General features: G+C 44.6%; 1 protein-coding gene across 6 annotated transcripts in view; it reads right to left on the bottom strand.

The window, feature by feature from the left end:
* The window catches only part of LOC121539147 (myelin transcription factor 1-like protein), a 237,212-nt gene that overhangs the window by 42,237 nt on the left and 181,749 nt on the right, over positions 1-13,226 (bottom strand). For all 6 annotated transcript variants that reach the window (XM_041847428.2, XM_041847427.2, XM_041847430.2 and 3 more), the window contains exons 7-9: positions 10,698-11,849; positions 6,629-6,763; positions 3,446-3,536 (exon numbers count right to left, since the gene is read on the bottom strand). In XM_041847428.2, coding sequence (XP_041703362.1) covers positions 3,446-3,536; positions 6,629-6,763; positions 10,698-11,849 — 1,378 coding nt within the window. The remainder of the gene's footprint in view (positions 1-3,445; positions 3,537-6,628; positions 6,764-10,697; positions 11,850-13,226) is intronic.

Raw genomic sequence — 13,226 nt, 5'->3', positions numbered from 1 at the left:
TCCAGTCTGTGCTAGCAAAACAGTCCTGTAGCTTAGCATCTGCGTCATCTGACCACTTTTTATTAACCGAATCACTGGTGCTTCCTGCTTTAGTTTTTGCTTATAAGCAGGAATCAGGAGGATAGAGTTATGGTCAGATTTGCCAAATGGAGGGCGAGGGAGAGCTTTGTATGCGTCTCTGTGTGTGGAGTAAAGGTGGTCTAGAGTTTTTTTCCTCTGGTTGCACATTTAACATGCTGGTAGAAATTAGGTAGAACGGATTTAAGTTTCCCTGCATTAAAGTCCCCGGCTACTAGGGAGCGCTGCATCTGGATGAGCGTTTTCCTGTTGATTAATGGCCTTGTACAACTCATTCAGTGCAATCTTAATGCCAGCATTGGTTTGTGGTGGTAAATAGACAGCTATGAAAAATATAGATGAAAACTCTCTTGGTAAATAGTGTGGTCTACAGCTTATCATAAGATACTCTACCTCAGGCGAGCAAAACCTCGAGACTTCCTTAGTATTTGATTTTGTGCACCAGCTGTTGTTTACAAATATACACAGACCGCCGCCCCTTGTCTTACCAGAGTCTGCCGTTCTGTCCTGTCGATGTAGCGTATAGCCTGCTAGCTGAATGTTATCATTGTTGTCGTTCAGCCACGACTCCGTGAAACATAAGATATTACAGTTTTTAATGTCCCGTTGGTAGGATAACCGTAATCTTAAATCGTCAATTTTATTCTCAAAAGATTGAACGTTGGCTAATAGGATTGATGGGAGAGGCAGTTTACTCGCTCGCCGCCGGATCCTTACAAGGCACCGGATCTGCGTCCACGATATCTCCGTCTCTTCCTCACGCGAATGACGGGGATCTGGGCCTTGTAGGGTGTCTGTAGGATATCTTCGCGAACGCCTCGTTGAAGAAAAATTATTCGTCCAATGCGAGGTGAGTAATCGCTGTCCTGATATCCAGAAGCTCTCTTTGGTTATAAGAGACGATGGCAGAAACATTATGTACAAAATAAATTACAAATAACGCGGAAAAACACACATAATAGTACAATTGGTTAGAGGGCTGTAAAACGGCAGCCATCTTCTCCGGCGCTGTTAAACACAAACAGCCTCTGTGGGGTCTGTTTGTGTTTGTAAAAAGAGCCCCAGGACCAGCTTGCTTAGTGGGCTCTTCTCCAGGTTCATTTTTCTGTAGGTGATGGCTTTGTTATGGAAGGTTTGGGAATCACTTCCTTTTAGGTGGTTGTAGAATTTAACGGCTCTTTTCTCACAACCATAAAGGGAAATGGGTTCTATAACTGATTCAAGTATTTTTAGCGAGATCCTAATTGGGATGTCAAATGTTATGTTCCTTTTGATGGCATAGAAGGCCCTTCATGCCTCTCAGATCGTTCACAGCTTTGTGGAAGTTACCTGTGGCGCTGATGTTTAGGCCGAGGTATGTATCGTTTTTTGTGTGCTCTAGGGCAACGGTGTGTAGATGGAATTTGTATTCGTGGTCCTGGCAACTGGACCTTTTTTTGAACACCATTATTTTTGTCTTACTGAGATTTACTGTCAGGGCCCAGGTCTGACAGAATCTGTGCAGAGATCTAGCTGCTGCTGTAGGCCCTCCTTGGTTGGGGACAGAAGCACCAGATCATCAGCAAACAGTAAACATTTGACTTCAGATTCTAGTAGGGTGAGGCCGGGTGCTGCAGACTGTTCTAGTGCCCTCGCCAATTTGTTGATATATATATGTTGAAGAGAGTGGGGCTTAAGCTGCATCCCTGTCTCACCCCCCGGCCCTGTGGAAAGAAATGTGTGTTTTCTGCCAATTTTAACCGTACACTTGTTGTTTGTGTACATGGATCTTATAATGTCGTATGTTTTCCCCCCAACACCACTTTCCATCAATTTCTATAGCAGGCCCTCATGCCAAATTGAGTTGAAAGCTTTTTTGAAATCAACAAAGCATGAGAAGACTTTGCCTTTGTTTTGTTTTATTTGTTTGTAAATTAGGGTGTGCAGGGTGAATATGTGGTCTGTCGTATGGTAATTTGGTAAAAAGCCAATTTGACATTTACTCAGTACATTGTTTTCGCTGAGGAAATGTATGAGTCTGCTGTTAATGATAATGCAGAGGATTTTCCCAAGGTTGCGGTTGACGCATATCCCATGGTAGTTATTGGGGTCAAATTTGTCTCCACTTTTGTGGATTGTGGTGATCAGTCCTTGGTTCCAAATATTAGGGAATATGCCAGAGGTGAGGATGATGTTAAAGAGTTTAAGTATAGCTAATTGGAATTTGTGGTCTGTATATTTTATCATTTTATTTAGGATACCATCAACACCACAGGCCTTTTTGTGTTGGAGGGTTTGTATTTTGTCCTGTAGTTCATTCAATGTAATTGGATAATTCAGTGGGTTGTGGTAGTCTTTAATAGTTGATTCTACGATTTTGCATTTGATCATGTATATGTTTTTTCTGTTTGTTCTTTGTTATAGGGCCAAAAAGATTGGAGAAGTGGTTTATCCATACATCTCCATTTTGGATAGATAACTATTTGTGTTGTTGTTTGTTTAGAGTTTTCCAATTTTCCCAGAAGTGGTTAGATTCTATGGATTCTTCAATTATATTGAGCTGATTTCTGACATGCTGTTCCTTCTTTTTCCGTAGTGTATTTCTGTATTGTTTTAGTGATTCACCATAGTAAAGGCTCAGGTTTCCTGGGTCTCTATGTTTTTGGTTGGATAGGTTTCTCAATTTCTTTCTTAGGTTTTTGCATTCTTCATCAAACCATTTGTCATTGTTGTTAATTTTCTTAGGTTGTCTGCTTGAAATGTTTAGATTTGATAGGGAAGCTGAGAGGTCAAATATACTGTTTAGTTTTTCTACTGCCAAGTTTACACCTTCACTATTACACCTCTCTCTCACTACCACCTCTCAGTCTTTGTATGTCTGACAGGAGAGGGGAGCACACTGCTATTTCAGTTCCACCCTCAACACCCACACCCATAAACACAGCTTCTCTCCCGGAAACCTTGACCCATGATTCTTTCATCTGAGGTGTGGATTACAGCATTTCATGTGTGACTCCAGATTTAGGATCAAATGAGCAACCACAAAGTTGGGTACAGTTGTAGTGGTAACTGAGATTTCCAAAGCCAACTACTTTTGTAAACCCCTTTTACATTTCTGCAACAATATACAGACACAAAATAATTGGCAAATTGATGATACAATTGGAACCTAAATATATGAATAGATAAACAAATGAGAAAATAAATACAAAATAATCAGGAATATCCAGTAAAGAACAAAAGAAAGAGAAAATATAAATAAAGAGGCAAGAAACCAGGATAAAGTAACCACCCGTCATTGGACATAAAATAGAAAAATCTCCAACTGAACAAAAGGAGGACGTAACACAGACGATCCTGCCATTTTCCAATATGATTGGCGACTCACCTTCTGTGGGAGTTCCTGTTGCTATTGACATGGCCACGTCCCGTGCAGCCCAGTGTAGGACACTTAAGAACATTCTCATACATAGCAAGGACTTCAGACAGACAGACAGACAGACAGACAGACAGACAGACAGACAGACAGACAGACAGACAGACAGACAGACAGACAGACAGACAGACAGACAGACAGACAGACAGACAGACAGACAGACAGACAGACAGACAGACAGACAGACAGACAGGAGAGCAATAAAGAGAGATAGGGAAGGTTAGAAGCCCCACAACCAGACAGTATCATTAGTGTGTGAGAGAGAGTGTCAGCAGCTAGGTATCATCATCCTCATTAGGATCTGTCCCAGCAATCTGAGATTTCCTTCTACCTGTAGGGCACTATAGTCTGAAAGGGCAGACATGCTTTTATATTGCCACCATACTGCTTTCACTGATCTAGTATTTTCAGATCACTGTGGATTGAAGAAGGGGAGTATAGTGGAGAAGAGAAAGTAATCTAAGAGTGCTAGCCTAGGACACAACCAGACACAGAAGACAGAAGAAGCTTGAGGCATGCAGAGAACAGAGCGAGTAGCCAACAGCCAATGGATAACGACCATGCAGAAGACATGCCAGAATTCCACGGATCGTGCCAGACACATGCAGTATATGATTCTCTCTCTCTATACATAGATTATGCTCTTTGTTATCCTCCACCCATTATTAGATATTCCTGCCTTCAATAGCATTGACCATTATAACAGTCCATAACTGTCTCCACTCCCCATGGCAGCCAATTAGAATAATGATCTATCTACAGACGTCTCGAAGAGGACCCGGTTGAGAAACCCCAGATGGGAGAGAGGGGAGGGGTCAGACAGACGCCCTGCAGTATGGGTTAAAGGTCCAATGCAGCCGTTTTCATCTCAATACCAAATCATTTCTGGGTAACAATTAAGTTCCTTACTGTGATTGTTTTCAATAAAAATGGTCAAAAAGAAACAAAAATAGCTTCGTAGCAAAGAGCAATTTCTCAAGCAAGAATTTTGCTAGGACTGTCTGGGAGTGGTCTGAGTGGTGAGGGGAAAACTGAAAACTAGCTGTTATTGGCAGAGAGGTTTGGTACTCTCTATCTTATTGGTCTATTAACTAATTATTCTAACCTCATACTGTGGAAATATATATAAAACACAGGACAAATACCTTTTTGACTGCACTGGGCCTTTAAAATTGGTCTCTGCGTCAACTTCATCATCTGCATCAGCTTCATCATTATCACACCTTACACTCTGACCCTCGTCATCGTCACTCTCTGACATACTATTTAGAGCACAGAAGAGGTAATTGGGACAGGCCCTCCACCTCAACATGCCAAGAGCCAACACATTATATTCGATTACATCACTACTCTGCCTGACCATGACAAAGAGACTGTTATAATGACTATAAATTGTTGGGATTTGAATATGAAAAATGTCAGGCGGAAAAAGCAGTGATTCTTGAGTGTATGCTACATTTTGTACTCTACTTGGTAGGTACAGTACACAATTTTCAGGAACAAAAACAAAGATCTGTTATGAGGGGAATCAATATTTGAAATTCAACAAAGACACGGTTCAATAAGCAAACACGAAAAATGAATAATTAATTTGTAACATCACTTCATTTTCATATCCTAGATTTCCCTAGGAAGCGTCTTGTGCACTGTGTGATTGCAAAAAAATGAAATGAAGACATTGCATTAATAATGTATTGTCCACTCAGTACAGTAAATGTGTTAATAGGAGAGAGGGCTCCTCCTATGGCTCTGACTTATCCCTGCAGGCACTGTGTGACAGATACGCCTCCCTCCTTCCCTCTGCCTCCTCACTGTCAGCTAGTGTGTGTGTGTGTGTGTGTGTGTGTGTTTGTGTGTGTGTGTGTGTGTACTGAGGGGGTATTGACCACCGACAGGGAGAAACCTGGTGTCTGGCTGCACCATGGCAAATAATGCTTTTTAAAGTAGAGTCCTGTCGATACCTCACACAACCTGTACCAGGTCACCTTTTAACAGCATGTTCAAATCAATAACATTGTATTTGTCACGTACACAGTTTACAGCAGTTATAAAAGGTGCAATGAAATGACTGCGTGCTAGCTCCCTCAACATTGTAGTACAATAATCAAAATCAAGTCTGACATACTGGTCTGACATTTTGAAGTGAAAATTACAAATTTCAGAAGCCTTTTTAAACGTTGAATAGGCTACACTACAAGTTAGATATTTCCTGGAAAGTTCTCCTGCAACAACAGGATTATCAAATTAAGATATGGCATCTGTAGGGCCAGGAAATCTCCTGTCTCTAAGCATAGTACTCAAAGCAAAAACAGCCATGTCTGATAACTGGGTACTCTTTAAGGCCATGTCTTATGTTAACTAATTTCTGTGCCATTATTTTTTTTAAACTATTTTATTTTTATTAGCAGTCTGGGTCATGGCAGATCATAACTTTACCTTCTGACTCCGGGTTAATGACATGTGTTAAAGAGGTTTTATTGAGAAGGTTGGTGAATGGGACCAAATAGCCGGGGTGAAAACTTCAGACGGAGACTGGCTAATGTTTATCGCCACTACAGTTGATCTGCCACACAAAGCTGTAATTATTTTATTCAACTGAATTTAATTGAGCAAAGAATACAAATAAATTATTTGGGCTTATTGTGCGTTGGAGATTGATATGCATACTCAGTCTCAACACAAACTGGTTGAATCAACGTTGTTTCCACATAATTTCAATGAAATGATGTGGAACCAACGTGGAATAGACATTGAATTGACATCTGTGCCCAGTGGGATCTTACTTTGTGCAGGTAAATATGATAGGAATTCAGGGAGAAAATGCAAGAGGAATTGCTTAAGTAAAAATAATTATCTGAATGAAACAGTGGGTGCAGATGCCCCCCATCATTAGACAGTAGACTGAGCAGGTTATCAGTCATCGAATAACACAAGCAAACCCATGACCCCATGCATCCAAAGGTCACACCAGGAGAGCATCTGTAGCCCACACGACCCTCCCACCGCACTCCCCACCTGACTAGCAAACACAGAACATCCATAACAAACACACAGCATTCAGACAAAACAAAGAAACATGCAGACCTTGTTTACTGAGTTGAGTGGTAGAGTGAATTGTGTATGTGCAGTGCTTACTTTCAGGTGGCACCCTGTCTTTGTGCGGACAGCCAGACAGGCTCCGATGGTGAGGGTACAACCCTGTCACGTGACCCGTGCCATCACAGCCTGGCGTAGGGCACCGGCTCTCCTTCTTGTCACTGCGCGATACATCTGAACACACAGAAACATGGGGCATAGGGAGAGAGAGCGGGAGAGAGAGAGAAAGAAGGAGAAAGAGAAATTAGCTTGCTTCATTGAAAGCAGCGCATATGAAAACTTTCACAAGGGGAAAGTCGTTGTGAACGGTGTGTAAATGCGAGAATGCTTGTAACCACAGCAACCAAAGTCAGTTGAAGAATTGTTGTGGCTAAAAGCGCTATCACACACCTGAGACACATGGGACATTGTAGGAACACAAATAACATAAGGTGTGCTATATCATCGCCATAGTAACATATTTCACACCACTTGCCAGGGTATTTTTAAGTCTTGTTAAATAAAGCCACAGCTGTAGGAGAGAAGAGCAGGTGTTGTCATTCTCTCAAGACAAAGTAAGTCTGACTTTTTCCACCAATTATTTTCCACTAAAGGTCATTATTGGCAATAATAAGACATGAACACCCCCCCCCCCCCACCCACCCCAACACACACAGACACCGGAGGGGATTGTCTTTCCCTTGCCCAACCTCACCCTCTCTATTTCTCCAAACCCGATCAGATAGTGTTACCATCCAAAAGCAGTGATACCAGCCCATGCCAACCGGCATCAGGTGCAACAGCCCCCCAAATGTCTTCAACTAGGTAACAAGGTAATAGATTGTTCTGTGATGCTAGGATATTCAGTAGCTATTATCTGCAGCTTGTTTTCCATTAAATGATTATCAGGATTTAAGGATCTCTTGTGTATTTTGGCTGACATATTGCTTGTGCGACACAGATAGCACACACAAACAAGAGCTTTTTTCTAAGCCCATTTGAGCCAGCAAACATTTGGTAAGAGGTAAGGGAGAGAGGGGGAAGAAAAAGGATAAGCGAGAAAGAGAGAGGGGATAGATTTCCTTTCACATCTTCCACATAGTAGTAGTAAAGGAGTGAGAGAGACAAGGAGAGAGAGAGACAAGGAGAGAGAGGATGAGAGAGAAAAAGAGAGAGGACGAGAGACTGAGAGCGAGAGAGAGAAGACAGAGAGAGAGAGGTGCTTTTAAAACGCAGGACAACAGAGAGTCTGCTAATTAAAGTTTGATAGGCTGCTGTAACCTGGTACCTTCACCTCCACCACTTACAGAATAACCTAAATAAACCCAGACACAGAGGTAGTGAGAGAGAAAGGATTAGGTAGAGAGAGAGAGAAAGAGAGGGAGAAATAGACAGAGAGGGGGAGAAGGAGGACGAGAGAGACAGATGGAGAAAGACAGAGAAAGAGACAGAGAGACAGAGAGAGAGGGAGAGAGAGAGAGAGAGAGGCAGAGAGAGAGGCAGAGAGATAGGGAGAGAGAGGCAGAGAGAGAGAGGCTGAGAGAGAGGAGTACAGGGAGAGAGAGAGAGAGAGAGAGAGAGAGAGAGAGAGGGGGAAAGGAAAAGGAAAAGGGAAAGAAAGGGAGAGAGAGAGAGAGAGAGGCAGAGAGAGAGAGGGAGAGAGGCAGAGAGAGAGGCAGAGAGAGAGGGAGAGAGAGGCAGAGAGAGAGAGAGAGGCAGAGAGAGAGGGAGAGAGAGGCAGAGAGAGAGAGAGGCAGAGAGAGAATAGTACAGGGAGAGAGAGAGAGAGAGAGAGAGAGAGAGAGAGAGAGAGAGAGAGAGAGAGAGAGAGGGGGGGGAAAGGGAAAAGAAAGGGAGAGAGAGAGAGAGAGAGAGAGAGAGAGAGAGAGAGAGAGAGAGAGAGAGAGAGAGAGAGAGAGAGAGAGAGAGAGAGAGAGAGAGAGAGAGAGAGAGAGAAGGGAAAGAAAGGGGAGAGAGAGAGAGAGAGAGAGAGAGAGAGAGAGAGAGAGAGAGAGAGAGAGAGAACGGGAGAGAGAGAACGGGAGAGAGAGAGAGAGAGAGAGAGAGAGAGAGAGAGGGAGTACATATACACCTTCTTATACATAGTGAGTCACCAGATGAGATCCCTGTTACTCCATAGATCAGAACACGCCCCTCATTACCTCCTTGTACGTTTACGCCTTCCTCTTCCTCTGACAGTATCATATTAGGACACATGGGGTTGGTACACTGTGTCTGTGTTGTGTCTGACTCTCCCCTTTTACCTGGCATGACTCCAAATCACATAGGCCCATTTTCATACTGAGAAAGAACTGTAAAATCACAGTACATAATGGCATGGTAAATGTTTTTCTCTGTATCACTGATGCAGTCTGACAATTTTTTTTACAGTTTCCAATAAGAGGAACACACGCACACAGACACACACCACGGGCCTCTGGCTGTCTGCCTCACGGTGGACAGTGGAGAGTGGAGGACAGGAGGGAGGCAGCCAAGTGGAATGCATATTAGAAAGCAGAGGATATTGATTGTGGCTGGAGACAGGCCATGCTCTGCATAGAAAATGGCCCCAATTACCATACCATCTCTGGATAATGAATGTGCAGTCAGTGGGCCTGTTGTTCATTATCACTCATTTGGACACTGTTCAATTTCCATTTCCCCGCCTGTTTTTTTTTCCCTGGCTGGCCGGCCGGGCTCTCCCCTCATAGCCACCACCTCCGCTTCACTTTTAAATCACAGACAGGTACCCTGGTCAACGAGGTGTCTGCCGCTATCTCTCCAGGTAGAAGATGTTATCGTGATGCACATACTCCTGTTATTCCAACATTAGCCAGATACAGGGGCCATGCTGTGCATGTGAAATTAGCATTTGTGTGGCATTTGTCTTTCAAATGTGGAGTTTGTCTCTAACTTCCCTCGTTATCTCAGCCTGGAGGCAGCATTGCATTATTGGAAACCAAGAGTGTTCTCAGGGCAGGCCTGGTTGTAGCTAGATATGTTCGAGTCCAGTCAGGAAGAATTTTAGCATTTTAGCTAACCCTAACCCTAACCCTTTTCCTAACCTTAACCTAATTATCCTAACCTGCCACGTTAATTCTCTTAACCTGCTGCGTAAATTCTCCTAACCTGCTACGAAAAGTAACTTTTGCTAGTCAAAACCGGCAGACCTGCTCTGAGAACAGTCTTGGTTTCCACTAATGTGATACAGCATAGTGGAGGGTGAGGATTCGGTCCTTGATATGAGTGTTCCATCTCTGTAGGATGGGAGACAGAATACAGTAAGAAGAATCACTCTTCAAATATTCTTGGAGAAGCAACCATTGTAAATGTCACTTTGTAATCTTGAAGTCAGAACTAAGTGTGCATAATATACCTACTTATGTGTCTGGGCAGATAATCCATTAAGATACAGATATTCAAAACACTGGGTCTGAAATCAACCACCCTAGAACAGCATGTCTGAATATACAGTATGGAAGGGCACCTGCACCACTAAACACCCAATAAAATCCCAACTACAACACAAAGAAAAAGCCACATTCTACTAATTATTTGGCTCTGGGACGCAGGACGCAGGACATAATACAACTTTACCCTAAAACCTAAATTCCACAGTTTCTATTGTATGCAGTACCCAGTTCCCTTTCAGAGGAAGCTCCAGCAGGCTTCTATTTTGTAGATTCCAGAGTCCCTCTCTAAATAAGCAGCTTTAGCCGTGGCTGCATGGCAGGCAGGGAGGGATGCGATTTGCAGTCCTAACGGGCCATGCAGATTGCCATTACTTATGCCTGACAAGCCAACCCTCTCATGTTGCCATGCTGGCCTATTTTAACAACATAAGCTGCTGCGGACGCTGCAGAGATGCTAGTCTCCAAATTGGCTGCAAAAGCCTGTCCTGGGGTCACAGTGAGGTTTCCCAGTGAGCACATCAGCCTGCCATCCCTATGAAGGGATATGAAGAGCAGAGCCAGGGACTGACTGGGGTTTACCTGACAATCATACATGAACTGTTCATTCACCTCAGCAAGGTGAGAGAGGTAGGCGAATGTCTAGTGTTGTGGCAGCATACATAACACACTGTGCATCCTCTTTATAAGTCAAAATCCTTCTAGCCAGGTTTACTTACCTTTATGGTAGTAGGGCTTCTTCATCCCATCATGGAGGCGGGCCTTGCGCTCCTCTCCGTAGCCGTGCCGTGATTGGTGCTCCCCATGATGGTCTCCATGGTGATGATGATACCTCACCCTGTCCCTCCGCGCCGCCTCGGCAGCCATCTTGTCCCTCATGGCCTTGGCCCTCTCAGACTCCAGCGCGATAGCCTTCTCCAGCAGAGACAGGTTCCCCTTGGTCATGTCGAACACCTCCTCCGAGCGATCTGACGTCACTGACTGCGTGTCCTCGTCCCGGTCGTGGATGTGGTTGTGGTAGCGGTCATCCTGAGCGCAGCTGGAGAAAGCCTTGGAGCGCGGGCTCAACTGCTCCTCCAGCTTCATCAGGTTGACCATGTCGGAGTAGTTCCTCTCCAGGGTGCGCCTATCCTCCTGGCTCTGCTGGAGGTCCCCGTACCCAGGTTGGTGGGAGAGGGAGTGGGGGTGGGGATGGGGGTGCTGCCCCTGGGTGTCCCCCCCACCAGGGTGGCTCTGCTGGGGGAGGCCTGTGCCCAAGCGGTCGGCCGGCTGCGTCTCACTCAGTTTGCGGGCCAGGTCGAAGCACTGGTTCCTCAGACACTCCAGGCTGCTTAGACACACCTCCTCATCACTCTCCTCCAGTCCGTTAGAGGGTTTACCCTGACCGTTACCACCTCCACCTCCTCCATTACGGCTCCCTTCCCTGTTCTCCCCCGTCCCTTCCTCATAGTCTCCTTCATCCAGGTTGTCAGAGAGCACGGCCCCATGACCCTGGGCCAGCAGCTTCAGAGAGTCCACAGTCTCCCTCACTACATCACTGTCCACATCCAGAGTCAACTCACCCTTCCTTTGACCTCCCTCCCCACCCTCCATCTCTTCTTCTTCCTCATCCTCCTCTTCTTCTTCCTCCTCCTCCTCCTCTTCTTCTTCCTCCTCCTCTTCTTCCTCGGCGCTGTTGGAGGAGTTGCTGTTCATCTCAGACTCTGTCATGGCGCGGTAGGCGGCGTCCTCTGCGATCTTTCCCAGGTTGAGCAGAGACTTGGCCACCAGCTCATCATAGTTCTCATATTCATCGTTGTTGTTGTCGTCCTTCTCCCCCGTCGGACCGGATTTGGGATGGCCGCCACTGCCGACACTCAGCTGATCGTCCTCTGTACGTGGAAAAATAGAAGAATAAGTGGATTGTAATCACATTTCACTCATTCTATTTAACGGGTAAATCAGATTTCTGGGCTTGGTCCGTTTAAATTGGATAAGGAACTCTTTGCGTTTCTCAATAATGTACTTTCAGGGTCTTAACAGCAGCCTGTAAAGGGTATTGTGAATCAGCACAGGAAGTGGGATAAAGTGGTTTGGAAATTTCCATAGAGATGTTTTGGATGTACATTCAGTACACTGCATCCTAGTAATCTGGATCCTTTCGGTCACAACAACAAGAACACTGTGGCTGCCAGTTGATGGCTAAGTAACTGGCATAAAGCAACACACTTTTCATTTGACCACATTTTGTAGGGGAGCAAAATACCTTCAAACTGGAATCCTCATGCTTTATGCTATACATTGATTGTCTCATGTAATGTGCCATTACAAATCCCTACATTCTCCTCATTCCAGAATGTCCATTTTTGGCCAATCAACAGGATATTTAGAATGCTGGCCATTGGCTAATTGATTCTGCCAGACAGGCTGCTAAAGGTAGCTGAGCCTCTATTGTCATTAATGTGAAGCAGCAACTCTCTGGACCACTTCTCACATTCCCTCCCGCCAAGAGCGCATCGCATCGCTCACACCCGACCCACCACACTTTTGCCACTTACATTCATGCAGAGAATAAACCCTGAGGCCAACAAATAAATAATACATGTGACTTTGATTTCTGGAGGGAGTGAGAAAATCACCTGACAAAACAGTAGTGAGGTGTAATCTTCCTTGGTGAAGTATTAATAAATCGCCAGGTTCAAAGCCACATCGGCTGTCCCAATACACTTGTGTGTGTGAACGGGAACATTTCAATAAGATAGATATTAAAATGGGGAAACATGAAGCATGAAAGACTTACATGCACAAACAAACACATATAAGCATACTTGAGATACTTCACATACGTGTTCACAAATAAGTCCATGCACACCCAGACAACACACGACATACACTTACACACACACACACACACACACACCAACTCCCCAATCTACTGAGAGCAACACAACATGTAGGGTGTTGGGGTGAGGGCTCTGGGCTCTGGGCCACGGAGAGAGAACAGTCACGACTGACCAGGCACAATTTTTGACAGGGGAACGCTTTCTTACAGTACCATACCCTTACCCTGGCTGCCAGAGGTTACATTTCTGATGTTTTGAAACATGGCTCAGGAAAGCAATTTGAAGAGCAATCAAGGTACACGAAAGGGGATAGGAAAGCGAAACAGATTGAAAGGGGAACTGAGCGATTGCACTGCTCTGTACAAAGCTTTAGCAATGCAGCAGCAGCGTGCAATAGTGTGCAAATATCCATTGAGAAACACAGAG

This window comes from Coregonus clupeaformis, chromosome 25 (assembly GCF_020615455.1).
Source record: "Coregonus clupeaformis isolate EN_2021a chromosome 25, ASM2061545v1, whole genome shotgun sequence".
Classification (NCBI taxonomy): domain Eukaryota; kingdom Metazoa; phylum Chordata; class Actinopteri; order Salmoniformes; family Salmonidae; genus Coregonus; species Coregonus clupeaformis.
The sequence above is the reverse complement of the archived record's forward strand: the minus strand, read 5'-3'. Positions and strand labels throughout refer to the sequence as shown.